General features: G+C 42.0%; 1 protein-coding gene across 2 annotated transcripts in view; it reads right to left on the bottom strand.

Moving 5' to 3' along the window:
• unc5ca (unc-5 netrin receptor Ca) overlaps positions 1–22,303 on the bottom strand; it is a 167,504-nt gene that overhangs the window by 47,463 nt on the left and 97,738 nt on the right. For both annotated transcript variants that reach the window (XM_084024046.1, XM_084024045.1), the window contains exon 4: positions 12,046–12,149. In XM_084024046.1, the coding sequence (XP_083880172.1) occupies positions 12,046–12,149 (104 nt within the window). The remainder of the gene's footprint in view (positions 1–12,045; positions 12,150–22,303) is intronic.

The following is a 22,303-nucleotide window of genomic DNA, read 5'->3' as shown; positions in this document are numbered from 1 at the left end:
AGAGCATCACCTCTGAGATTTAACACAGGTGCAGATGCTTCACAGTGATCTATTAGACTCACCCTCTCATGTCAACATTCAAGAGAGCAGAGAGACAGAGAGAGAGGGAAAGATGGATGGGGAAAAATCTCAAGAGATGGTCGGATAGAGAAAATGTATTTCCACGGCAATGGTGAAGGAGCGAGGGAAAGATGGAGAGGTAGGGAGGCGGTGATTATGGTGGAGGAGGAGGAGGAGGAGGAAAAAGGGAGTGCAGGTTAGTTGCAGATATCTGTGGGTGATCCATTAAAGCTAACCTGACAATATCAACGAATAGGGAGAGGAAGCAAGACAGGGAGCTGTGGAGGGGGAGAGAGAGAGAGAGAGAGTAATGGAATGAAGAGGGCGAATGAAAAGGTAATGAGGAGTTGAGGGAGACGGAGGGAAAGGATTTAGAATTTCCATGCACTGTCAACAATTAGGGAAGAAAGATGGAGGGGGAGCGGAACAAGATGGAGGTGCTGAATGGAGAGGAAACGGAGTGGAGAGAGTAGATGGGGAGGAAAGCCCGAGATGATCTATTAGGCCGAACACTTGGGAAAACAAGAGAGTGAAAGTTAAAGTAATCCGAGTGAATGTGGGGGAGAGGGGGGTGGAAAAAAGAGAGAGGAAACCAGAAGAAGATAAGAGGAAGTTGGCATGGGTTACCTAAGAAATCATGTGTGTCAATGTGTGAAAAAATAAATCCACCACTGAGTCCAGCTATTGTCAACATTCCCAAGACATCCCGCGAGCATCAAAGACACGGGCATTACAGAGACGGGCTCCCACTTTGGAGGATTGATAGATGGGCTGCACTTTTGAGACACGGTGGAGGTGGTTGGCGAGTAAATAGGAGAAAAAGAGATGTGCAGGAAGTGAAGGAAGAGGAGAAGAAGGGCAGTGAAGTGGAAGCTTGAAAGCCATGAAAGAGAACACATCAGACTGCAGAGACAAGTAGAGGCTCTTTAAAGCAAAGTACTGAAACCCCAATGCGTCCACACAAACACTACCATCAAATAACACAGCCAGGTGGGAAATAAAACGCTAACAAAACGGAGCGGTTTTGTTTAAAGCTGCTTAGCAATAGATTTATTTTCCAGGAAATTGATAATCACTGGAATTGCTGACAATACGGTTATGTAATTGAACGTTTTGGTGAATTCATTGCAATTATTAAAAAATATAAAAGTCTGATATTTCATCATAAATAATAAGTGTAAATTTAGATACTGTTGGAAGAGCAGTGCGGAAGAGAGGAAGGTGGGGTTCAGGAGCAGAGCCCTTTCTACTGAGAAAAAGAGACACTCATGATCTGCTCATTCACTTGCTCATGTCAAATTTGACTGTTTCCACTGTTATGTGCCGTTTTAATGGTGTGTTCAAGCTTGTTCTCCTCGTAATTAGATATTTTCATCAGAATTTGAACGTCGCACTGGTCTGCACATAATACTTTCAGTGAAAGGCAAGAAGAAGGCATCAGCAAATTATATTCATCCGCAAAATGAAATACAATAAATATGCCTTTCCGAATCATGCAAATTAAAAATACAAGTCATTGCTTACCAAGTGTGAGAAACCAAGAAAGAAGGGGAGAAAAGGGAAATTAGAAAATAAGTGAACAAACAAACAGAGTAAACAGAAAAGCACTCAGACTTGGAGCTCTCAGGATGGAGATGCATGGGGACTGTGTGAGCAGTAGCTGAAGAGAGGAGGAAAGAAACAACAACAGAGATGACAGTTTGGGGTGAGTATTAGGGGATGGCACGTTGAAATGAGACCCTGGACTCCAATCATTAGAGGAAGAGGCAAGATGAAAAACATCCAAATCCACTCAACGGCTCAGACTCGTCGGGGAAACGTTTCCCCAAACAGATGCTGACCCAGTAACAGTCAGAATCAGAATCAACACCTCCGACGTCACCAGGGAAAAGGGCTTTCTATTTGTGATAGGAGAACTGAAGGGAAGGGTTCTCTCTTCTGTTTTAATATAGCACTTCAACCCCTGAATGTCAACAGGCAGTATTTGTTCTGCTTGCAGTGTTTCATAAGAGCTAAGTTAAATATGTTGACAGTGATGAATATGAAGGAATATTTTGGTAGATTTATTCCTTTATCTATTAGGCATAATGCATACTTTTTTAGCATATTCACAGTTCATATCTGAATGCAGGAGAAATGTCTAGTTCCTCCACGACTACTCGTAAAAACAATAATGACTCTAATGGCTTCACTTAAGCAGACACAGCTAACCTCCTGAGAGAGATACTGCAGCGTTTAAGACTTTAAGGACTGTGTGACTGACTTTCCTGGTGGCTGTGAGCCAGTGTTGAGATGATTGACAGCTTGTTAAATCATAGAACAGCCTTGTGCATGGTTACGGGTCAATGCAGTAAAAGTGTTGAAGCCCTCTGTATCCGTGCCTCCGTTGCTTTCTTTATTTCTCACGAGAGTGATATATTTCGCATTTCCTGCTGATCCCTCCAGTACGCTAAGTACTTTAACATCACTAATGGCAACAACGGAAGACAGAGTAGGAGGAGGGACAGAAAGATGAAGGAGCCGGAGACGAGGACAGAGGAATAAAGAAGGACGTAACAGTGGGGGTGAAATGAGAGCGATGGGAGAGTATGCAAAAGGAACCACGGGATTCAAACTGAGCATTTAAAGTGTTTCAGCACTATGATATTAAACACCTGTAAAGTCTTTGAATTAATGCTTTTTTATGGCAAGTTGCACCTTTTTTTTTGTTTTGTTTATTTGACAATTTACTTTTAAAAAAAGACACCACACATGCACAATTAAAATGCATCAAGGTTAACACAAGAAAGGCACATGACTTCTTTCCAATGTGAAGAAAAAGGATGTGTGAAAGTGGCATTGTTCTGATGTTTTAGTGCAAAATGTATATCATAAAACAGGCTGCTCTCACTCAGCTTTCGTACTAAAAAGTACGAAAAGTAAAGCACGATATTTTCGTATGATTTCCTACGTATTACACAGAGCCATAGTCACGTAAACGATGCGCTTTATGCTGGTAGTTAGAGACCTAAACCTGACCCATAACCATCGGGGGGTTTAGCTCAGGAGGTAGAGGGGGTTAGCCGGCGACCGCAAGATCGCCGGCTCGATCCCAGGCTCGATCCCAGGCTCCTTCAATTCTAACCCTAACCTTAACTTTTACCCTAACCCTAACCAACAAACGAAAGATCATATACATTCACTGAAGGATTAATATGAGAACAAAATGCATATTTTTCGCAAGGAATGTACTTTAATGCCGAAACAGCTTTAAAATGCTGCATTATGCTGCATTTTCCATTATGAATGAAAGGAATGGAAGCCATTTTTCACTGCAGGGAATCGTGCATGCGCACTGGCGTCATTTTGATATTCGTAGGATAAAACATGAAAAAATGGCGCATAACTTTTCGTACGTTTCCATACGAAAATTCATGAGAATACGTTGCATAAAACATGGTTAAAAGAAAATGTATGAATAAGATGCATTTTATTTGTGTTAGGAGTGGGAAACTATCCCTTTCAGTGATGCTCTAATACGACGGTATGCATGTGTGCGTGTTAAAGCTGATTCACTGTACAGTGTAGGAGTGCTGATGACACTCCATAATTATTAAAGCATGAAGAGGCTCTGAGCTGATTGGGGGCATGCTAATCCTTTTTAATTGACTCTCCAGCTCTCCAGTGTTATTAAAACCGCCCAATAACAAAATCAGCTTTGCTTTATTAGCCGGGTCAGCTGAACTATCGAAGACCTCCCTGTTTGTTCGTGTGGCAATTTGTTGATGGATCTACAGTGAAGCTTGAGCACCAACAGCAATAGGGACTTTTTTTTGTGTAATTGCAGGAAATTCAGTGTCTTTTAGGTCAGTACAGTTAATGTTGGCTTTTTAAAAACATTACCGATGGCAATGATGTTTTTCCAACCTGTTAACCAAGCCTTGTAGGAATAATGCATTCAGAATTGTGTTTCTGCAGAGTTGTTGTTTTTGGTGAGTGTGTTGATGATGATGATATTCTACACTATGAAGCTGAATGTGTTAAAAACAAACGAACACCTTCTTCAGCAGAATAATTAACTTGCATTGGTCAATGCAACGCTTCTTTGATATAATTTCTCGAGGCCGGGCATGAAACTGAAGCATTGATTTTAAAGGAACACAAAAGGAATACAGGTTCCAACATGAGCAGCATATTCTCTCTTTATGGTTTCAAAAGAGCTTAAGGAGCATCTTACCTCCTAAGTGCAGTACGTCTGCCTCTGCAAGGTCACACTTAAATAAGACGAAAGCCATCAATTTTGCTTCTGAAATAAGCAAAGCATCAATAGCGCCAAAGAGCTTTTTTTGCAGAATTCTTGACAAGACGATTTAATATAATTCCAGTGTGTAAGGAGTATGATGGTTAATACTCAGCAAAAATATAGTCATTTGATTTCACACCACCAAAACACATTAACATAGTGTTAAATGAAGGACCGGCAGTAATGGATTTTAAGATCACCTATCAAAACAAACATATTCTCGACTCCACACGGCCATTATCAGATAATGTTCACGTATCAACACAGTCACATTTATTAAAAAATTAATTGCATCGACAATGACCTCCTTTGGTAACTCACTGAAGACTCATTTACTGAACAGTGATAGGCCTATATGTGAAAAGCAATTAATTTGCAGCAATTATTTCAAAGCCCTGGCTTATTAAACTTTTTCAGTCTTGGTCACAATTGAGGAAATGTACTGTCCCAAATGCTCCCGTAGTTAAGCATTTAAAATAATCTCCCAACACTTGCAGGCAGATGGACTATTTTTAGGTGTTAAATTGTTTCATGAACACTTTTCTAATTTGTTCAATAATATGCACAAACCTAGATGTTACAGGCTCGCGTGAAAAAACTTTAACAATTTCACAAGTTTTCAACTTTTCTTGTGCTGCTAAAAGACTTACAAGGTCTAACAACTCATAAAACTTGACAGAACAGAGCACAGTTCTGTTACTTGACACTGTCGCACCCAGTGTCATAACAGTGTGCTCATTCATCCGTGACAACACTGTCAGGACGGCCGAGGGCAGCGCAGCCTCGCTGCCTGACAACGCAGTACACTCTACACTGCCGTGTCACCGTCAATCCAACGCTTTGTCTCAGAACTGTGTCGAGAAAGACCGGGGCGTGAGAGACGGGGATAGTGACAGAAAAAGACAAAGTGAAAAAGTAGACAAGAGTCCGGAAGAAAGTGTGAGAACGTTTTTAAAAACAAGACATGATCTGAAATGGAGGCAAAAAATAGCTGAGATGGGAACCTGTGCAAAGGTTCACGCAAGGCACAGAAAATCAGTGGAAAAACTCAACAAATAAGCATTACTTAAAGAAGAAAAAGAATTACCGCCAACCAGTCATGTTGCTGTTCACGTCCATTGTCCCATTAGGATAATTAACATATTCGTTTTTAAGTTATGGATCACAGGGACGTTTGACCGCTAAATTATAATCAGATATTTCTTGAGTCAAGTGGACATTTGTGCCAAATTTGAAGAAATTCCCTCGAGGCGATCCCTAGATAAACAGGAGGGACATGAGTCACAGTGACCTTGACCTTTAATCACCCAAATCCTGGACGTTTGTGCCAAATGTGAAGACATTCAGGAGTTCTTGAGATTTACAAGAATTGTCCAGACGGACGGAGGGACCGGCAGACAGACAGCCTGCAGATATAATGCCTCTGGTCATGGCTGTCGCCGACGCAGAGGCATGAAAAGAGAGTGAAGGGTCAGCATTTGACACTCGCACATGTAATACTCTTTCCATGTCACAGCCACAAAGACATTCAAACAGGGTTAATTACAAAGGTGGACTAAGCCTATGGTGTTGCCAAAGCCTTTGAATGGGTAATGAAAGAGGAGAGAGTTTTCATTTCTCCTAATTTAGAGGGTGTGGAGAGGATCTACACACACGCCTTCATTATCGCCTACTCTCATACTTCTGAGTCAAGCACCCACTCAACCCCCTACACACAAAGCAGTCCTAGTCTCAAACAGACCACAGACAACCAAAACCACATAAGATCACTGGCCTGCATGCTTCTTGCATCCTGAGGATGGAGGGAGACAACGCAGGTCGAGGTTGTTAGTAAAGAGACAAAACACAGGGGATTAAACATAATGAGAAGCTTCCCTTTTTTAATTTTCATTGATAGTTGCCTTAAATGCCCTAGATGATAGACGGGTGTACTGTAAGTGCTCGCAGTAGCGGTGAAGTCCAAGATAAAACGTCTGGGTTTAGTGTTTGTGTTAGAGGTTATAACCCTACTGAGGAATCGAGCAGCAGAAAAACTAATTGTATTTCTGTATTAAGACACAGAGAAAGTAGTCAATAGAGAGACAGAAAAGAAATCTGTTAGCTCACGCTGAGATTCTGCAACAGAAAATCCACATTTCCAATGCAGTTCTGCAGCCTGCTGCTGTCTGAATTTACTCACACGGCTTATCACTGTATGAAAAGCCTCACGGGGCTCCTAAAATCGCAGCTTACCTCGATGTATATGTGCCCCCTCCCCCTTCGTGTGTGTGCGTACTCAAGTGTGACACTATCTCTTTGAAAATACAAAGTGGTTATAAAAGACTGCACGGCCGTGTGGCACAAAAGTAAAGGAGTCTGAGAGATAAAGCGCAATGCATGTGTGTTTGTGTGCGTGTGGGTCTACACACGTCATTAGATAATGATCACAATCCCTCTCGACATCGCCAACATCCATCCGCAGTGCATTTACAGCACCGGAGCCGCTTGTCCCATTTGTAAATGACTGCAGTGATAGGCCATCGCAACAGCATTTTAATAATCTTAACACCATTTCAATAATTCACCCAGGCAGTTGGAATAATAATAATAAAAAAAGAGATGCTGACTAATCTGTGGATTACGGTGATGATTTCTGACAGAGGTTGGGGATCAAGGTAAAATGTGATGGGAGATGAGCTGCGGGGGCTTACTATGCTTGCTCAAAGAGGATTAAGGTAAGGATCTATTGGGGAGGCAGCATTACATAAATTGTTTTCGTGCACAGAAACGCGCACGCAGACAGACACACACACACACACACACACACACACACACACACTCTAGAGGAGGTCCAGGATGAAAATGACTTAATTCTTCTGCTGTGGTGGTCACAACGTTTTTCAAAGCTAGCGGATGATCCAAAGCTTTATTTGATATTACAAATTCTATCTCTAGACCATCCCTATTCCTTGTGTTCATTCACTTTTATTTATTCTGAAATACACAAGTCCCCCCCCAAAATGACATTCTAATAGCATTTCTTTCCTGGAAAAAAGACCCATTAAATCTATTGACCAAGCTTTTGATGCAAGAATTGGTAGATTCTGGTGAAATCCACATTTTGAATGTATTAATACAGAACATGTAAATAACGTATGTTGTAGCATTTAATACATTTGTCCGTGAGGCTCAGAGGAACATTAAGTTCACATTGATTGAGATCTGAAAGCGATTTGAAGCTAAAGGAGTGAAATAGATCCGCTTCTATCTCTATACACAGGAAGTGCAAACGTCTCATTTGTTAGACAGTTTAAGTCACACTCCCTGGCTATTACAGCACTACAGCACCACCGATGTTATAACCTCTGGACAGACTCTGCTAGTAAACGTCATTATATGACACATTTACAACGCTGTGTCTGTGTACAGTATTCTGTATGAGTGTGAGGTAGCCATTAGCGTTTTAGCCAAACGGCACCACTGATGCATCCTGACAGAAAAGTCTGCTGTCATTTGCATCACAAAGAGTCATTCACGTACAGCGACACACTCAGCGACACACACACACACACACACACACACACACACACACACACACACACACACACAAATGCCTGTACTTACTCCACTCTGGTTAACCCAGAAAGTCATTCACAAAAAATGACTATGGCCTACGAGGGAAGACAAATTGGTGCAACTGTGGATTCAAACAAACACATCTTTGTACCATATTTATCCCAGATACTTCCTGGGTGGCGTGCACGTTTAATGCCTGAAGTTAAAACTTTTCAGTTGCTGGCTGTGCTCGGCTACACAAAAGCAAGCCCAGAGTTGGCAGCTGGATGTTTGTCTTGCTCAAGGACACTTAAGCAGGACAAATGGTGCTGAATGCTGGCCCACATTGAGCTTGGGGCTTGAATCTAAATCCCAAGGACAATCTCCTGATGCCACCCTGGTGAACAATGAAATGTTACTTGACATTTGTTGTGATGTAAATTTAATAAAATATAATAATATAACTTCTCTCAATGAAAGGTGTACTCTGTCTGACGTTATTGAGAATGTAGCTCTGAGGTGGAAGATTACGCTCAAACAGATAATCTATAAATTGATTATAAGTCATTACAAGCGGATAACTAAGACTAATTTAGGTGTGGATTGAGTGGTTAAGAATGTGACAGGAACTTGACCAGGCTCCAGACACATATCCAGTTACTGTCTGGGTCTGTGTGTGTGTGTGTGTGTGTGTGCGTGTGTGTGTGTTAGGAATAGACACGTGGAGTGCCTGTCACCACACACTGATGTGTTTATTTCACTGCAGCTGGGGTAATCACTCACACGCAGAGACAGACACAGACAGGCACACACACACAAATATTCACATAGACACTCACGGTCACACAACACACACACACACACACACACACACACACACACACACACACACACACACACACACACACCTGCTATGTGGAGTCAACCAGCTTGGCCTGAGGTCACTCCTTTGGCTTTCAAGATAAAAAAAAGAAGTATTCTTGCTGTCAGACTAATGCCTTCTTCTGCTGCCTTAATGGTCTAATAATCTCAAAACATTTATATGAAATACAAGTTGGCTGTGTTTTTCACATGCTTGGTTTCTGTGGAGTCTGGTTTGGATGACCTTGGGCCAGAATTCATAGAAATAAAAAAAAATAATACAATTAAATCAGACTTTTCATCTAAAGTGAACATTGTGCTGCACAAGTTGCAAGTTCTCTGAAATCACCCTCTGTGTCCATAAAGCGTTTCCTGTTGAACTGCTGAACCCTCCCCGCTGAATCCAATAGCTTTCCATCAGCATTTAAAGGCTTTCTATCTCCGTCTAAAGAGATTTAGATGTTTCTCAAGGATTTCACAATGCCTCAAATTGTGTCTCTCATGAGCTTCAGATTGAAAAAGAGAGAGAAAAAAAACCAGACTGACTGATGACAAGAGCAGTACTGTCAGAGGAAAGTGAAAAGAAAATAACAGTGCATTGGCTGGTGTAAAGACATTTTCTTTGCAATCTTGGATTGGTTTGACCCTGACCTCTGACGGCTAACAGTTGGGCAGCAGTTAAATCGATCCCTGGCTAATCTGTCCCTTAGTGCACCTTTTTTCATGTTTAAGTGTGTGTGTGTGTGTGTGTGTGTGTGTGTGTGTATGTGTGTGTGTGTTCAAGGCTCTGGCGCGGCATGTTGACAGCCACGTGATGCCAGCTGGGCATTACCATGTGGGTATCACGTATCAGGGCACCAACCCCATCACATTGACAACTTTACAACATTCGTCAACTGGTCGGCACGGCAACCGAACCCGCTAATAATAGAACACTTTTAGGGAGGTGACAGGACACGACAGCTGTCAATCAATTAAAAAAAAAAAATGGTTGTCTCTGTGAAAGTGTGTGTGTGTGTGTGTGTGTGTGTGTGTGTGTGTGTGTGTGTGTGTGTGTGTGTGTGTGTGTGTGTGTGGGAGCAAGTAATAGAAAAAGACAATGGCAAAGAGAACAGACATGATAAGAACAAAGAGAAATAGAAAGTCAGGAGAGATAAAGCTACTACCTGGTAATCGACTGGTTTCAAACCTGAATCCTTCTAATCAGCTTGGACATAGATGTACTGCAGGAGAGACAGAGCAATCCATTTGCCCCGAGATCCCATTATGACAGGAGAAAGGAATGGTAAAAGGTAGCAAATTGACCCTTCTCCAAGCGCCGCCCCCTGCTGTCAAACTCTCAGAGCTACCGTGAGGCCCACATTGTCACTTACTGCACTCACTGAAGGGATATATATATATATATATATATAAATGAAAAAGTGATTCCAGAAAGTAGCAGGCAGAAGGGTCTACTCTTTGGGTTTGGAGGATATTATTGATGTCAAACTGATTCAGCAGTGAAAACAGGTGAAAGGAATCGAGATTGAGGCAGAAGACAATTAAGGAACACCACTGTTAAACTTGATTTCCCTCAGATGAGTTAGAGAGTTCTAGAAGTGAAAGGACAGGAAAGGATCAAGACAGTTATTCCAAACCACTCCTCCTTCTGTCTCATTCTGCCCCCCCCCCCCCCCCCCCAACACACTCTCCCACACTTTGTACGCTGGTCTCGCCCCCTCTCCTTCAGCCCCCCCCCCCCCCCCCCCCCCCTCTCTCAGGGGAGCTGTGTACTTAGAAGCAATTGAAAACGACTATCAAACCCCGAGGAGTGAAAACCTGATTCAGAGACTCCTTATCCGGCAGCGCAGCCCTCTCCAAGTGCCGCGCTGCTCTTCCCCCAGCGACCGACTAAATGAAATTATGTCTTTTTATCCATTCAGGAGGGAACGCAGCCAGACCAGGAATGTAAAGAAGAATCTGAATTGCGAATGAGGCTCTTCACTGTAGTTAAGGCCCTCGGGGAGCGGAAGTGACACGTGTGGCTCTCCCAAAGTGGATGTTTACCGCACGACACGTTTGATGAGTGAATAAAAAGTCGATGTAGATGCGGCACACATAAAATATGATCTTACACAAAGGAGGCTAGTGTTGAGAACTTGTTTATGTGTATATAAGTGAAGGCCACGGCTGTTTGAAGTGCTAAAATAGCTACAAACCTCTGACCTCATAAAGTTGGCTTTACTTATGGAAGTGCCCTTGAGCAAGGCAGTGAAGTAAACTGCTTAAATGGCCAAAAACAACGACGCAGATACTTTTCTAGGACGCAACTTTCCTTCCCCCCCACAGTTAAGGAAGCCGGTTGTGCTCATTCTGTTTCTCCCGTACTGCAAGTTTAATCATTCCACTTTTCCCCTATATGTATCCGTGCTAATGAAAAGGAACTTTTCCAGCGCTTTTGAATAAAAGTAGCAAACCACATTCGTTAATTATCCTCATTATTTTCTGCAAAGCTCAGGTGCAGACTGCAGAGTTTTAGCCCATATTCCCTCACTCGGAGATAGTTGCGCTGCAACTCAAATTGGCTCTCTGGAGACTTTAGGTTTAAACTTTGGATTGGTGTTACCTCGTCGCAGCAGAGCTTTCAAGCAACTGCCACTCAAAGCGACATTCGGGCTGTTCCCCTGTTCCCCTGTGACAATTCAACACGGAAGTTGTTGTGCAATGCAAAACAATGCATTATATTTCTGAAAACACGTTGGGGAATTTTTTTAAAAACGTGACAAAGTTGAAATTATTTTATTCGAAGCTTTGATTTGGTTCATTTATCAAACATTGCCCTTGTATTAAGATAAATTGTTTTGTTTTTTCCTGCTGTGATTACGTTACAGAATCACATTTCATCGTTCATCTCAGTTACATCGTTAATAAACAAAACATATTGGGGGTTTTGAGACATAAAGTCTTTTTGCTTAAGGCATAAAACCAAAAATGCTATTTTACAAACTTGTCAAAAGGGTGAGAAAGCATTTTCATTCAGCACACTCTTCAACCACTGACTGCAGCCTGTGAAAGAGTGCACTCATCAATGATCGGCCGTCTGTCATTCACAGTTTCAGGCAATCTCAAAACGTGTCACATCTTAAATAACGGACTGTTTTTATGTGGCACTTCCAAGTTATTTCCACTTGATGATTGCTTTTTTTTAACATCTTTTCAGATCATCTGTTGTCTCCATGCTGACATCCCGTCTCAATCCCCCCCCCCTCTCTCAATCTGACATCTTGCTTCACATTCACCTCAGATAGAGGTCAACACGATGTACATACCTCAGCAGCTGGTATCCCCCCCGGAGGGCGACACTGTAGAAGCACTTCCTGCTCCAGAGATACTTCCTTTCCCAGGGGTTCCTGTTCAAATGACTTCTTCAGGTCTGAGGAAAGAGACAGAGAGAGAGACAGAGAAACTTAGTGACTATAGTACGAGTTATGAGGTGAGCCAGATAGAACGCGACAAAAATCGTTGTAGATCACATCATAATCATATTGGACAGCATATTGATTGAATTGACGCAACACGATTGTCTCCTGGTGGTGAATACGCTGCTCTGGTAGCCAGGGAAAAAGGTTGTTACACACTGATCCACTGGAAAAAGAAATGATCACCAAACAGACCTTGACACAACAGATGCAACAAACATATGACAGCAATGTCAAGAATTCCATCAAAACCCCCAAAAGCCTGAATGGACAGCGGGAGGACATATTTGTGTGGGAGGCAATTTTTGCAAAAGCATCCTGTGATTCCGCAGTCAGGGGAGCCATTTAGGAAGATGGTGCCGTGCCATTGTAAACCGGGCTCATTACCTCATTTCCACGGCAACAATGACACAGTAATTATGGAGTTGGTGGTTGAAGTCAGTCATGCATATGTTGACTTCTCAGACTCTCCTGTCACTTTGGAAATGTACACAACAAGGAAAAACACTTAGCTTTATATTCTGAGAGGCAAGTTAGGCTCACAGGGGTGCATTAAACACACACACACACACACACACACACACACACACACACACACACACACACACACACACACACACTTCTGATCATGCTTTTAGTGCTTTAGCTGCTTCAAACACTAAACACAGGCTGCTCTGTTGCGTGTCACCGTCCAATCACTACGCACGATATTTCACCCCTCGCTTTCATTCCGTATAGAGACGCCAGAGTTTGGGGATCTCAAGCGGGCCAAAGACAAGAAATGATTCACATTAATGGTCCACATGCTGTGATAAATGACAACATTACAAAGCAGTGTGGAATGCATTGTCATTTCTTCCACAGAACGCTTTACAGAAGATTCAGCTGTTTTCATTTCGCTCACAGTAGCAGACTTTAAGGCAATTAGCGAGCCTTTTAAATAAAAACAACAGAAGATGGAAAGACAAAGGACAGGAGGTTGGAGACGACGCTTTGAAGGACGTGATTGAAAAGATTAAACTCTTCGGGTGGGTAGATAAATTGTTGGATGGAAGGGCAGTTTTATCTGATCTTTATGCCAAATATTTTTCTTCCCCTTTCACTCGTATATAGTCTTCCACAAAAGACTGCATTTCAGTCGTTGTGAGGGTTCAAAAGGGGAAGCCACACTTCAGCTGTTCATGTTGAGTCTCCACGTTTTGTCTCTGCAACTCTTTCTGAGTGAATTTCCTTCACTCCTTACAAAACTTCCCCTGACACGGCAATGCCATTCAATTTCAGCCTTGTCCTTTGCTTTCCTGCTCACCTCCCTAGTCTGCTGCCATACAGCACATTGTACACGTATATCACTGCATAAGCAGCTGAGCTTAACACATGATAAAATAATTAACCTGCCAGAGAAAAGGGTCATAAAACAAATTGGAACCTGAGAGCGGTGGCAGTGTTGCAGGACTTAGCAGGTAAAGTTATTTATGAGGCTGATTTGATGGCGTTATGGATTTATCGAACATATGGAGAAGGTGGATATTTTTCTCATCCAAGCCTTTAGTGCAAGTCAAAGGTTTATGATCTCAAAAACATCTGAAATCTACCATTTTTATACACTCAAATGTGTATATATTACTATGAATATTCATGTGTGCACATATGTAAATAGAAATGTGTATCTGCTTTTAGCATTGTAAAACAAATTGATCCATTTGGATGGGAAATGTAACCTGACCCACCAGATGTTTTTTTTTACATTCTTCGAAGACATTGCAAATTGTTTCCAAAACACTTTGCAATGCCAGTTGAGAGAAGAACAAAACCAGTGACTCCGTGACATTCTTTCCTCTTCTTTCAATGAAGAAATACAGAGCTCTGATATAACTGATGCTATTTCTACATTAACCTCTTCCCAGCTGCCATTGTTGTTAAGAACCAACAGTCAACATACAAAATCCTGTGTGATCCTGAGGTCTCGAGCGCCATCATGCCCAGCGAGGTCAATTCAACTGTATTCAAGTGATACAATCTTGGATATTAATACTAAAAACTTTTTCACTTTGAAGAGTGTGAGAGTCACTTTGTGAGAGTGCATTGTAAAGGATGGCTGCAGCTGTTGGAGACAAATCCTCTCTCCGCTGTCCTCCTTTTTAAAACCATAGAGAAAACATCCATAGGAGGGTGTGTGTGTGTGTGTGTGTGTGTGTGTGTGTGTGTGTGTGGGTGTTATCCTTCTGTCCTCTTACTCGCCTGGTTCCCAGGTGTACTCCTAATCACCTTATCCATCAGCTGCGGTACAACATTTGTGGACACACACAGACACAAACACACACTAGGTAGAACATTACTTTAGTGATGAACCGGTCAGCTCAGTCTCTCTGTATTCCATCAGGACAGTCACCTTACAGCGGGAGTCAGAGCCAAGGAGGAGGAGAGGTAAAAGGGCTGTGGGGGGTTGAAAGATGAGATGTAGAAGAGAAAGGAGGAAGGAGGGAGAAGTTGGCAGCACACAGCAGGACCATCTAACTCGAAATGCCAAAACCAGCTGCTTGGTCCGTACCAAAACACTTTTTCATGTCCACCACGGTCTCTTTATCAAACCATTCAACAGAAGCACATGTCAGCGAAGTCCACCTTGCATCATTTGTAATTTATCCGCCTCATCTCTCTCAAAACCTCCGAGCTATCAATCTGAGTGTGATTACATCTCCTTTATCGCCGTCCCGATCTCACAAAGACAAGAGGAGAGATGAAACGTCTCTGAGCGTACATCTCTGCTGTTTCATATTGAGTTGTATTCAATTGTTTGAATGTGTAATCATGAATCACTCTCTCCCCCAGCCACAGAGATAGAATCAAAGGGTGGAGAAGTGTATAGACGGATGTCTCCGCCGTGTTATTGGGGGAAATCTGTTAAACTGCAATATTAGCTACGTGAATATAAGGATTTTAATCCAGTGGTGGATCAGAAAAATGTTGGTTTAACGTAATACGACTCACACCGATGTGTGTTTATGGTGGTTAAATGAATGGTGCAAATATGTGTAAGGCTCTATAATCAATGATTTAGATGCACATCAAACTGGTCAGCAGTGTGTGACTTGGTGACCGCTGTTAGATGTGTCCTTGACTATAAAATGCATCATGTAGTGATGCTCATATTTTTAAAAAAAAGTCACAAATTATTATGCAGAGTCTTTGTAATGTCCTGTAACTAAAAACTAAAACGAACTAAAAGTTAAGGAAATATGAGGACAAGTGACGCATACAAACTCACCCCTAAAAAAGTAATTTGGTTCTAAATAATGTTCATATGAAAAAAAAAACGAAATATGAATCTGCATGTAAGAACAAGGTGTCAGATGTGATATTGCCATCTGTTTTCTAGAGATACACACCGCTTAGATTCCCAAACTCTCCAGAACATCATCCCACCTGATTGACGAGGTTTCATTTCATGCAAAAAATAAATCGCATTATTATCAGATTTCTGAGCTCTACTGGTTAAGAGAGTTACGTGAGGACACAAAGTATTTCTGAGGCTGAATGATAACTTCATAATACAGTCAATCCCTGTGGGGGATGACAGCCTGAACAGAGCATGATGGTTCATTATGGGAGTAATCACCCGAAGCTTTAGCCCTAAATCCACCACATGGCTACCCACACAACCCATAGACGCGCGTACACGGATACTGAAAAGACAAGGAGAGCGATAGAGACGGTGAGATACTGTCACAGGGAGGACGATACACCCAGGAGATGGAGACTAACAAGCAGGCCCAACGCATACAAACTACCACAAACACAAATGCTGCGATGCTCACAGCGGGATGGAAAAACAGACTTGCGCATGAAAACACAAATGCACAAAGAAAAAATAAACAGAAAAAAAAATCTGCAGACACGAGTGGAGAATGAGGAAGTGATTGAGGGCTGAGACACACTTCTCTCATGCCAGCCAATTCCAGGAACAATTTCCTGGTCTTAATTAGTAAGGGAGATGGTGAAATGAGGAGCTGGTTGGGAGAGTTGATTTCCATAAAGATTGAGAATGAAATTAAAGGAGATTAAAGCAAACTGCTCAGGGGATGAACAGACAACACACACACACACACACACACTCACAGGGCAAAGCTAGCGGGTTATGACAAATCTTTTGACAGTTTGGTATGAATAGTGTGTTTGAGTGTGTTTCGGAGTAAAGGGGAATGTGACATCGGCACCAGGGGACCATGAATTCACATCAATGAAAGGTGTGTGTTATTGTGCACAAATATGTGCCCAAGGGAAATGTGTGCACATGCAGGAGAAGGGGGGGGGGGGGCAGCTGTGCCCCATCAATTCACTGACCCCACTTCACTCCCAGACTGCAGAAAACGCTATCCAGCTTCATAAACACAACAAAAGCGAAGATAAATTCACTGAACAACTTAGAACCAGGACAGGGTTGAAAAGTACAGAGGGCAACCTTGTACACTGTTCTTCACTGTGAACTCCCGTATATACTGTGTATACATAATAAAGCAGTGTAAGCATCTATTCAGAAAATGACCTTTCTTGCATAAACTATTTTTCCTCTCTCTCAGCCTCCTCGTCTCCCTCCCTCCCTCCCTCCCTGCTCTCTCCGCCTCCTTCCGTCTCCGTCTAAAACTTCTTCCACTGCTCTGCTAAAACTGTTATTATGTTTGTGGTGAGTTTGTTGCCTCAGGCACCTCTACATAAGCACATTTCCAAGCAATTATCCAAAATGGGTGTCTCTGCTTGCATGCTACCCATTCCAAATCATAACGGTCCACCCTGGTGGAGCTCTGCTCAAGCAATAAAGAGCAATGTGAGATTCTTGGGAGGAAAGTAGCAAAGCAAAGTAGCGAGAGAGAGGATCCTTTGGACATCCAATTTCCTACACGATGGCATGCAACTGAAACGCCAAAAAAATGTGATAAAGCACACAAGAGTAAGTTAATATTTGGTAAACACAAGAGAAAAAAGGGAACATAAATGATTCCTAATTACAATGTATTTGTATTAAATGATTAAAAAAAAGAGTTCCTGCTGTATCAAATATATTACAATAATGAGATGAATAAGCTTCCTGCTTGGGAAAGTCATTAAATGCTGCAATTTCAAGAGATATTGCATAACTTTATTACGTGCTGTATGTAATATTTAGCTTGTTATCCGACAATAAGGTGCTCGTCTAACAGGCTGTAAAATCTCTCATGGAATAGCTTGTTTATGCAAAATCCTGAATGTTTTTTTTGCATGCCAATATGTTCCAAGCCCACAGGATATTTAGGGTTTAGTCAGAGCTGAAGGAGTTTATAGTCGGGCACCTCCTCAATCTGCGGGTGCTCATACGTACGTCTCCCAATAAACAAAACATAAATATAAAGAAAATAACTGAAGGTATTCTGTGACCTTGAGAGTCATGGTCATTTTATGGTGTGTCATTTTCTTTAAGTGACTTTAGAGAGTCTCTTTCCACTTTCCAGTTCTTTCACAGAACTCTCCACCCTGTCATTGCAACACTTCCCAACCTGTGATCAGTCCGAGACCTCAGACAAGGTATTTCCATCCACGGTCAAGTTTTGAACAAGTAAACAACTCTATTCGCTGGCCAGCATTCTGAAGGACACCAAATAAAATACATGAAAGCCTTCACTCAACACAAGAGCCTGGCTGAAAACAAGTTACGGTTCAAAACATGAAGTAACATAAATGGAAATATTTCAATAAAAAAACTTCTGTTGATCTAGAAAGGTTGCTCTGCGTGTCATCACAGACTAGTTCATAAAATGTCAGGGTGAAATGAACAAATAGGAAATTTAAGCTCCGGTAAAGGCAAACATTTATGAATCGACTGAAATCTTTGTTTCATCTCAGAAGATATTTTTTGACATTCAACCTTTAATCAGTATCTCAGCTCTCTGGATGTATTTATCACCAATATTGGCTAAATCTCTCTACTTAAAGCTAAACTACATGATGAGTGAGACGTTTCTTCTTTTTTTGTTTTAACTTATACATTACATTTTCCTCGGGAGTCACCTCAGCGTCTCCACGGTTCAATGAGACGTGACCATCCAATTTGCGGAGTGCTTCCTGCATTCCTCCTTTAAAAACGACGGTGCTCTTGATATTTTTCTCACAGTTGGACTTAGGAAAGTGGCTTCAGTTTTGTGGGGTTAAATCAACACTGTGGCTCACCACTTTAACACTTAGGAGCACGCTGAAGCAGTCCTTGACATCTGGGAAAAAGCTCAGTCGCTAGCAGCGATGGTGAGACATCATAACCACCCACACACACACACACACACACACACACACACACCTATTACAGATTCTCACAAAACAACTGTTTTTTCAGTTTGTGAGCATCATGAAGTCTCTTTCAGAGCCAGAAAGTGAAACTCTCCTGATGATGTCATCCAGAGAAAAACACTGAAGCTTTCCACCAACAGCGTTAGCTGCAAAGGTGTCAGATTGAGTGTGATGGCAGTAACAGCATGGATCTTTTGGCATGTCAGTTCCTATTTGAATATGCATTTATGAAACTGCTAAGCATGCCATTTCATGCAACAACAACAAAAAAAGGCCAAATGTCATAAAAACTGCTTTTTTCTTTTCAGTTGCTGGTTTCCAAATGTCTTCCTATATTGTTGTAAGCTACATGCAGGTTTAAGCCTAAATGAGTGTAGACAAATTTGGTTGCAATCAATGCTTAAAATCTAACATGAAATGCCTGCCGAGCCGTGTTTTCCTTGGTCTAATTCATCCATGATTGAGGGGAAACCTAAATTCCGGCAACTGAGACATTTGCATCGTAAACAAAACAGCAGAAATTGACTAACATGCATTTTCCAGTTGACACAAGGAGCCTTCTGCTTCGCCGTCTCCCCGAGTGTCTGGACTCCTGATTGCTATGCACACGCATGTCTCAGTGGAAGGTGGCAGAACAAATTGCCATCATCTGAAATGTGCGTGTCGCTGGGTGTTTGTGTGTGCATGGATGTGTGTGTGTGTGTGACCTTGACATATTGCTAATCCATTAAAGGAGAAAGACTTGACCTGATCGCTGCGGGGCCAAAGAGCACGAGTGACACTGCATACACATTTGAGTGTATGTATGTGTGTGTGTGTATGTATGTGTGTGTGTGTGTGTGTGCATGGCTGAGTGTGAGAGCGTTCCTCTCTCCTGCCTTATAAACTTGAATTAGCACACCAGCAAGTGTCCCGCTCCAAAAGACCAACAAATCACTTGGAGATTTGTGTGTCTGACACATTTACAGCCACGGAACTGATCGTCATTATCCAGCTACAACGTGCATATTCAGACGATGCCTCGAAGTGTTAATTCTGCAGTTATTAAAACAGCCTGAAGATGCAGGAGAATGAGAAAGATAACAAGAGGCAAAAAAAAGAGCACGAGCAGATAAAACAATAAGCACATGATGAGCAAAGCGAGAGAAAAAAAACGAGGAGAAGGAGACAATAGGAGAGAGCATATAAGAAAATGAGTGAGAATGCAGGAGAGAAATGCTGAATTGCTATTGCATGTTGCGGGAGAAAAAGACACTTTGCTCAGCAAGCTCTAGCTGCCAGGAAGCATTTTAATCACAACAGCAGATCCAAATAGGAGCCGAAAGCGGGGTAGGTCAGGAGGTTGGGTCGATTTGAAGTAAAAGGTTATCGCAAGAGGGGGCTGAGTGTAATCAGATCTGGTTAAGGGAAAATCACTGTTATAATGCGAAGAGAGAAAGCGAAGGACGGAGGGGCGGGCAAAGTCGGAAGGAAAACACACACTAGAGGAAAAAGAAAGGAACTCGGGGGATCTGGTGATAAAGAGCGTGAGGAGAGTCAAAGAAAGGCAGGAATTCCATCATATTTCTCCTCCTTCGAGCCTTCTTAGAGGCATCTTCCATCACCACCTCTCCACCTAAACAGGGAAGAGGTCTTATGTGTATGAAATACTATATATATACTGAGGAAAGTTGATTGAAAACGGGGGATGATGCAATATAAGTAGAATGTGAGTTTTCTGATGAACTGCAGAACTTGTTTTTCCTCTTTCAGTGCAAAAAGATTTATGATTTAGCAGCGTTTCCCACAGGATTTTTGGAGACTATGGTGGGGGGGCTCGCGATCCTCTAGGGGGGTCCTGGGGCATGCCCCCCTCCCTGGGAGAAAATTTGGAATAAATTCATTTTAATGCATCAATTTGGTGAATTTTGAGAACCAAAATATGACAAATCAATTACTGACTGACCAATTTCTTACAAACTGCTGGTACTGATATGTGAATGGGGCACTATGCGCACGCACCATCACGTGCTGGGTGGGGGTAGGCACGGGGGACGCTTGCCATGGCGTCGGGGGGAAACAGAACGTTGATGAGCCAAACCAGCCGCAAGGATTTCCCCTTATAATAAGCGCTGCTGCCCTCCTGTTTAGGCCTATCATTAGAGCCGCTAGTTAAGTCCATTTGCCTTGATAAAATAATTTTGGGCAAACATTGAGACTATGGCGGCTTAAATTAGACTATGGCGGTGCGCCATAGTCTCGTCAATGTGTGGGAAACACTGGATTTAGTGTAGACCACTGCCATTTAAAAACGGTCCAAATTAAGTAAATAAGATGTACAGAAATAAAGTAATTACAGCAACGTGTTATTAGAAGTAGTGGTAGCAGATATAGAGGATCTTTGGTGCCTTGTATGACTCATCATGGTGTAAATAATATATAAATAATCAGAGTGAGGCAGAAAAAAAGAAGTAGAAGAATAAAAAAAAAACAGGAAATTAAGGAAAAGCGAAAACTGGGATATGTATGGGATATTCCGATTGATGTGGCATTACTCGTGAAGAGCTGGTGTTACGTGGCGACATCACACTCGTAGCCATATACACATATTATGTTCATACATCAGCCACCTCGTGGAAAAGGTCAGCCACTGAACAATGCCGCCTTCAGTTCTCATTGTGCATTTCTGTGCTGCTGGTGTCCACGCTCACAGGTTTACCTCAGTTCATCTCAGAAGCCTGCGTCCGTCTCTCAGCGTGTATCGGGCCGAATGTAGGCCAAAAACAGCACATTGCACAGCTTCCATTGCACCCCGAGGAGGGCCCATTCCATTTGAGAATGTTATTAGCGGGGCTTAGAAGGATATTTCTGACTGTGCCACTAACTCTCTGCTGACAGCGAGAAAAACATCCTCACATACCAAAGCAATGCAGGCAGGAGTGAGGCTCTGTTCTAAATTCAAATGGCCTTACAACCAAATTAACTGGAAAACATGTTGCCAGTGTAATACGGTATTGTGTATATATTGTGGAAGCTTAAGTCAGCTCATCTTTCAGGAATGTACAAGTGTGTATTTACTATATTTAAATGACCTGGTACAGGGCCAATTTCAAATAAGGATCTATAGTCCAGAGAATATACTCTCTGAACTAGTGTATACACCTTCCACAGTACGTTATCTATGCACTGTGCATGGGATTTGTAAATGTAACGTGAATTTGTCTTTATAATTATAACTTTACTTATATAATTTGTTTTATTAAGATGAAACACCTACGCAATATTTCCGTTAACTCAAATAAATGAATAAATCAATAAATGTGAGTTAGTCAGTATGTAAATACGTGAATGAAGCAACCAAGCCCTGCCAAAGTGAGACCCTACAAATAGAACAGGAGTAAAACGGACACTGTGTTTTCAGTGGTCATGTGGACGGATGGCTGGCTAGTTAGCGAGCTAGCTAGTCCTTCCCTGGAGTGGGGGTGAGTGAGGTGGATGGAAAGTTAGACCTAAACCACGGTTCAGTTCATTTTCTCTCACATAAAAGCATAGCATAAAAAGCATGGCGGTATTAGCAAGTTCGCTAACTAGCCAGCTGTTAGCTAATTAGCATGCTAATTCCATTTTTTTTTTTTGTAAAAGAAGCCGAACAAAGGTTGTTTGGATGGAACAAAGAGTTGCATAATTTGAATCATTTATTCTGCCTCTCTATGCCTGATTTTAATAGGAGTGTCTGTTCTGCTTCTATTTTATTTCCACCTGTGAGACATATTTACAGCCAATTAAAATTGCCTGAATGAAAACCAAGAGTCAACAT

The sequence above is a fragment of the Eutrigla gurnardus genome (genome assembly GCF_963514095.1).
Source record: "Eutrigla gurnardus genome assembly, chromosome: 13".
NCBI lineage: Eukaryota > Metazoa > Chordata > Actinopteri > Perciformes > Triglidae > Eutrigla > Eutrigla gurnardus.
This window is presented reverse-complemented; position numbering and strand designations above follow the sequence as displayed.